The following is a 7,051-nucleotide window of genomic DNA, read 5'->3' on the forward strand; positions in this document are numbered from 1 at the left end:
TCTGGGTCACAAAATAAACTTTTAAAATATTTTCAGGTGAGAATGTAGCTGTGTAAACTTCAAATATCTGAGCCGACCAACACATCGTTTTCAAACCCCCGTGGTCTTTCGGTTAAACATGATATATAAGTCACTTTGATGATGATTTAAAGTTATTCGATTCGATTAAATTTAACTTTATTAATCCCTCGGGAGGGGTCCTCTGGGGTTTTCACAAAGCTGAATAAACGTCAAACAGAAAACTGATTAAACAGAAGTGTGAGACGGTGGAGAGTTTAGCGCCCGTTTATATTTTAGATAGCAAGGAGCAGACGGTAGTTTCAGAGAGCTCGTGACGTACTACACGGCTTTCTTTAGACCGCCAGCAGCCGTCTGCTCGGTGTATCCTAAAACGTTAAAGTACGTGTGGCTTCACACCGACAAACAGACCCAGCTTCGGCAGAAACCTAAACTAACTAACTGACCAAAGAGCCGCGTTAAGTGGCGATATCACTAACGTCACGTAACTTAGCCGAAGGTTAGCTAAATTTGACTTTTTAAGACTTTTTCATTATGCTAACATTTGTGATATGACTGCACTTAATTCTACAATTCTTTCATTATGCTAACATTTGTTCCGGTGTATATCTGAAGTGAGATAAAAACCCAGAACTAACTTTTAAGAGTTTATTTCTTCTCCGCTTCGACCGTCGGCCATCCACCCCCCCCAACATCCTCCAACCTATGATTCGCAATGAATCCTGGGATTATGGTGGGTGGCTAACGAACGATACACCTGAGGCGTCATTCAAATCTGTGAGCGCGCGCAAGGGACGCCGCGTCTCCGCGTGCGCTCCTTGTGGAACGTCGCGTCTCCGCGTGCGTTCCGTGTGACGTCACTGACGCGCTTGCTTTGATCTGTCAGTAACGTCACAGACAACCAAACCCATAAATAAGGGCTCTCAGACAGAAAAATCAGAACTCGATGTTCATCTGTTTGCAAAACGTTCAGCAGTCGGCGCTCCGTAATACAAGAAAATTCTCACACTTCACTCAAACGAAGAAAATCAAATTTGTGACACAACAATGGAAACATTCAACGAAAATGAAAATTCAATGGTGGTCACACCAGACCAGATTATGCCGCCAATCAACAAGTGCTTTGAAAGGCTCTCTGAAGGTCAGTGGAGCATAATAGAAAATGGAAAATGCGACTCCAGCGTCCATGCCGTGCTCGCTGGTATGATTTCTGAAATCATTCAGATTGCCTCTACCAGCATCCTGGAAATTGCCCTTCCTGTTATTCAGGAACCCATGATAAGGGAAGAGCTTATGGATGAGGGGAAAATAAGGGTGTCCCTTGGAGACTCGATCTCAGCTGCCATCGCAAGCGCTCTTAATGTCCCAAGACAGCAAGATAAGAGCGCTGACAAGCTGACACTGATGGTTGAGGAAGAGATCACCGAAAAGGTCAGCTTAACCATTGCACTGATTGAAGAAAGCCCTGATTTCCTGCAAGACCCTGCCGTTTATTTTAGCGACAAACTTAGTAATAGTAAAAAACTAGACCGCATGGTTTGTTGCGCTGCCTCATGCCTGAAAAGTTATACGGCACGTAAGGTGTCGTTTCAGTGTGGGACAAGCAGCTCTGATTCCAGTACAGAAAATCTAATTTGGGACACAACAATGGGAACACGCAACAAAAACAAAAATTCAATGGTGGTCACACCAGACCAGATTATGCCGCCAATCAACAGGTGCTTTAAAAGGCTCTCTGAAGTTCAGTGGAGCATAATAGAAAATGGAAAATGCAACTCTAGGGTCCATGCGGTGCTCGCTGATATGATTTCTGAAATCATTCAGATTGCCTCTGCCAGCATCCTGGAAATAGCCCTTCCTGTTATTCAGGAACCCATGATAAGGGAAGAGTTTATGGATGAGGGGAAAATAAGGGTGTCCCTCGGAGACTCAATCTCAGCTGCCATCGCCGGCGCTCTTAATGTCTCAAAACAGCAAGATAAGAGCGCTGACAAGCTGACGCTGATGGTTGAGGAAGAGATCATCGAAAAGGTCAGCTCAACCATTGCACTGATTGAAAAAAGCCCCGATTTCCCACTAGACCCCGCCGTTTATGTTAGCGGCAAATTTAGTAGTATTAAGAAACTACACCGCATGGTTTGTTGCGCTGCCTCATGCCTGAAAACGTATGCAGCATGTAAGCTGTGCTGCCAGTGTGGGACAAATGGGTCTGATCCCAGTACAGAAAGTACTGGTTCAAAAATATCAGTTCAATCAGCAATCGCAGAGATTTCTGTTATTCTGTCCACAAGGAGCTCAGATGGAGAGATGACAGAAAAAGATAAAGATGAGCTCCCAGAAGAATCAGCTGTAACAGAACAAAGCAAAATAAAACCAACTACAGAAACACAAAGTATCCAGGCTCCAACCCCAGTAGAAATGGTTGCAGCTGACATCGTAGGTGAGATACTTGCTAACATGGATTCAAGCAGTGAAGAGCTCTGTGAGAAATGTAACTTACCCAAACCTGCCTTTAATGCAGGCTTAATTATCCACAAGGTGAGACACTTCTTCTCCAAATGTGTGCCATCCACCTCACACGCCAGGCTCAAAGCACGCAAACACAACTTTTCCATGTTTGCAAAAAAACAATTTGAAAAAATGAAAACAGAGCTGAAAAAAAGAATAAAGTCAAACAGGCAACATTTTGTTTGTCTACAAAACATTTGCAACCACCTCAAGAATGAAACAGTGCCCTCCAATAAAAGTATAGTTTCCATTCTCCCAGGGTCAGTACCTGAAACGGCTGGTCCCCAGAGTACAGAGGCTCATCGCTCCCCTTCTCGACATACGCCAAGCCTGGGAACCGCAATTAAACGTTCTTCTTCATTCGACTTTAACGTCATTAGATCAGACGTTAATCAGTTATATGACAAATTAACAAAGAAAGAAGGACTCTTCCTCATCGATAAGACCTTGGGGGACTTTAAAAACAGTGGGCATATCAGAAATTTTACGGTGGACTTAATGGCAAAAGTGTTTGATCTACTTATGATGGATCGAGTGTATCAAATCCCCATACCTCTAATGGGTAGATCCCTCTCAGACACGGTCATCTCCAGGACTCCACAATCAGTAGAGCGTCCCATTTCTGCTGAAGTCCTCTATGTCCTCATAGATGACACAGTAGAAAGGTTTTTGCAGAAGCTTTTACTGTGGGTGGAGAATGAAGAGAAAGATCAAATGATTCAAATGGACAAGATTTCTGGGGTCCTGGAAGACATCCAAAACTTTATTAAAAGAACACTGACCCCAACACAGGAAAAAAGCCCTGATTCAGATGGCAGAGGAAAAGAATCTGGTGCATCACCTCCAACACCAAAATCTGGGAGCATTTCTCCAGATACATTATCCATGGAATCTGACAAGTCACCTCGAACACCAAAACCTGGAAGCATTTCTCCAGGTAGATGCTCTGTGGCATCTGACAAGTCACCTCGAACACCAAAACCTGGAAGCATTTCTCCAGATAAATTATCCGTGGAATCTGACAAGTCACCTCGAACACCAAAACCTGGAAGCATTTCTCCAGATAAATTATCCGTGGAATCTGACAAGTCACCTCGAGCGCCACAACCTGGGAGCATTTCTCCAGGTAGATGCTCTGTGGCATCTGACAAGTCACCACAAATGCCAAAAACTGGGAGCATTTCTCCAGATAAATGCTCTGTGGCATCTGACAAGTCACTTCGAACGACAAAAACTGGGAGCATTTCTCCAGATAAATGCTCTGTGGCATCTGACAAGTCACCTCGAACACCAAAACCTGGGAGCATTTCTCCAGATAAATTATCCATGGAATCTGACAAGTCACCTCGAACACCAAAAACTGGGAGCATTTCTCCAGATGAATGCTCTGTGGCATTTGACAAGTCACCTCGAGCGCCAAAAACTGGGAGCATTTCTCCAGATAAATGCTTTGTGGCATCTGACAAGTCACCACAAATGCCAAAAACTAGGAGCATTTCTCCAGATAAATGCTCTGTGGCATCTGACAAGTCACTTCGAACGCCAAAAACTGGTAGCATCTCTCCAGATAAATGCTCTGTGGCATCTGATAAGTCACCTCGAGCGCCAAAAACTGGGAACATTTCTCCAGATAAATGCTTTGTGGCATCTGAAAATCCACCTCCAACACCAAAAACTGGGAGCATTTCTCCAGATAAATGCTCTGTTGCATCTGACAAGTCACTTCGAACGACAAAAACTGGGAGCATCTCTCCAGATAAATGCTCTGTGGCATCTGACAAGTCACCTCGAGCGCCAAAAACTGGGAGCATTTCTCCAGATAAATGCTTTGGGGCATCTGAAAATCCACCTCCAACACCAAAAACTGGGAGCATTTCTCCAGGTAGATGCTCCGTGTCATCTGACAAGTCACCTCGAGCACCAAAAACTGGGAGCATTTCTCCAGGTAGATGCTCCGTGGCATCTGACAAGTCACCTCGAACACCAAAATCTGGGAGCATTTCTCCAGATAAATTATCCGTGGAATCTGACAAGTCACCTCGAGCGCCACAACCTGGGAGCATTTCTCCAGATAAATGCTCCTTGGCATCCGATAAGTCACCTAGAACACCAAAACCTGGGAGCATTTCTCCAGATAAATTATCCATGGAATCTGACAAGTCACTTCGAACGACAAAAACTGGGAGCATCTCTCCAGATAAATGCTCTGTGGCATCTGACAAGTCACCTCGAACGCCAAAAACTGGGAGCATTTCTCCAGATAAATGCTTTGGGGCATCTGAAAATCCACCTCCAACACCAAAAACTGGGAGCATTTCTCCAGGTAGATGCTCCGTGGCATCTGACAAGTCACCACAAATGCCAAAAACTGGGAGCATTTCTCCAGATAAATGCTCTGTGGCATCTGACAAGTCACTTCGAACGACAAAAACTGGGAGCATCTCTCCAGATAAATGCTCTGTGGCATCTGACAAGTCACCTCGAACACCAAAAACTGGGAGCATTTCTCCAGATAAATTATCCGTGGAATCTGACAAGTCACCTCGAACACCAAAAACTGGGAGCATTTCTCCAGATAAATGCTCTGTGGCATCTGACAAGTCACTTCGAACGACAAAAACTGGGAGCATTTCTCCAGATAAATGCTCCTTGGCATCCGACAAGTCACCTCGAACACCAAAATCTGGGAGCATTTCTCCAGATAAATTATCCGTGGAATCTGAAAAGTCACCTCGAACACCAAAAACTGGGAGCATTTCTCCAGATAAATTATCGGTGGCATCTGACAAGTCACCTCGAGCGCCACAACCTGGGAGCATTTCTCCAGATAAATGCTCTTTGGCATCTTACAAGTCACTTCGAACGCCAAAAACTGGGAGCATCTATCCAGATAAATGCTCTGTGGCATCTGACAAGTCACCTCGAGCGCCAAAAACTGGGAGTATTTCTCCAGATAAATGCTTTGTGGCATCTGAAAATCCACCTCTAACACCAAAACCTGGGAGCATTTCTTCAGATAAATGTTCTTTGGCATCTGACAAGTCACCACAAATGCCAAAAACTGGGAGCATTTCTCCAGATAAATGCTCTGTGGTATCTGAAAAACCACCTCAAACGCCAAATATTGGGAGCATTTCTCCAGATAAATGCTCCTTGGCATCTGACAAGTCACCTAGAACGCTAAAAACTGGGAGCATTTCTCCAGATAAATGCTCCTTGGCATCCGACAAGTCACCTAGAACACCAAAACCTGGGCGTATTTCTCCAGATAAATGCTTTGTGGCATCTGAAAATCCACCTCCAACACCAAAAACTGGGAGCATTTCTCCAGATGAATGCTTCTTGGCATCCGGCGACAAGTCATCTAGAACACCAAAAACTAGGAGCATTTCTCCAGATAAATTATCCGTGGAATCTGACAAGTCACCTCGAACACCAAAACCTGGGAGCATTTCTCCAGATGAATGCTCTGTGGCATCTGACAAGTCACTTCGAACGCCAAAAACTGGGAGCATCTCTCCAGATAAATGCTCTGTGGCATCTGACAAGTCACCTCGAGCGCCAAAAACTGGGAGCATTTCTCCAGATAAATGTTCTGTGGCATCTGACAAGTCACCACAAATGCCAAAAACTGGGAGCATTTCTCCAGATAAATGCTCCTTGGCATCCAACAAGTCACCTAGAACACCAAAACCTGGGAGAATCTCTCCAGAAAAATCATCTGGAGCCTTGAGCCTGAAACACTCTCTCAAAGATTCCTCCAAAATATCAGAGATGGGTTCTGTGTCAGTTTCATCTTCTGATGTTCAGAAAATTTCCAGTGACCTTGCATTGCTCCTTATCATGAGAATCATCCATAAATCTAAACCTGAGACCAAAAAGTCTGCTGTTCGGATCCCATCTACTACAAAAGAAATAGACACGGTCATCAATCGTCTGAGCAATCTAATGCAGCCTGAACTCAGCAGCACAGCGTCTGCCACAAGTCTGACAAATGACAAGAAAAAGTTCATCAAGAAAATAGCCAAATGCCTCATCAAGGAGTTTGGCTCCCCAGACAATGTCTTTAAGGCTTCAATGGCAAATGATTCATCTTTTGATGAGGCTCTGATTAAACATCTAAAAATCAGCCTCGGAGTCATCCCGAGTCCCCCAAAGACGTCCAAAATATCCAGGTTTTTTTCTGCGTTGGGAAAAGCATTGCTAAAACCCTTCAGGTGGTTCACTAAAGCCAGAGATCATTAAAATGACCATTTTGGCTTTTCCCACTGCCCTGCTTCTTTTAAAATCTTGAAGCAGACTTTTAGCACCAAATCCTTTTTTAAAAAACATCACCATAAAATTTTGGGATCAGACCTCAAATCCAAATTTTAGAACTGTAGTTCACGCAATCTCGTCTCCTTTTGATTTCCATCCCCCCAACCGGTCGCAGCGGATGGCCGCCCCTTCTGAGCCCGGTTCCGTTGGAAGTTTCTTCCTGTTAAAGGGAGTTTTTCTTCCCCACAGTCGCCTCGTGCTTGCTCAG

The 7,051-nt window shown here is 44.4% G+C and overlaps 1 protein-coding gene across 1 annotated transcript; it reads left to right on the forward strand.

Moving 5' to 3' along the window:
- Positions 1-977: 977 nt before the first annotated feature.
- LOC148106246 (uncharacterized) lies at positions 978-6,837 on the forward strand. Its single transcript, XM_087843774.1, has 3 exons — positions 978-1,159; positions 1,760-3,463; positions 5,987-6,837. The coding sequence occupies exons 1-3, from the start codon at positions 1,066-1,068 to the stop codon at positions 6,769-6,771; spliced, it is 2,583 nt and encodes an 860-aa protein (XP_087699900.1). The 5' UTR covers positions 978-1,065; the 3' UTR covers positions 6,772-6,837.
- Positions 6,838-7,051: the final 214 nt, after the last annotated feature.

Source organism: Neolamprologus brichardi, chromosome 1 (genome assembly GCF_056152115.1).
Source record: "Neolamprologus brichardi isolate AB-2024 chromosome 1, ASM5615211v1, whole genome shotgun sequence".
Taxonomy (NCBI): domain Eukaryota; kingdom Metazoa; phylum Chordata; class Actinopteri; order Cichliformes; family Cichlidae; genus Neolamprologus; species Neolamprologus brichardi.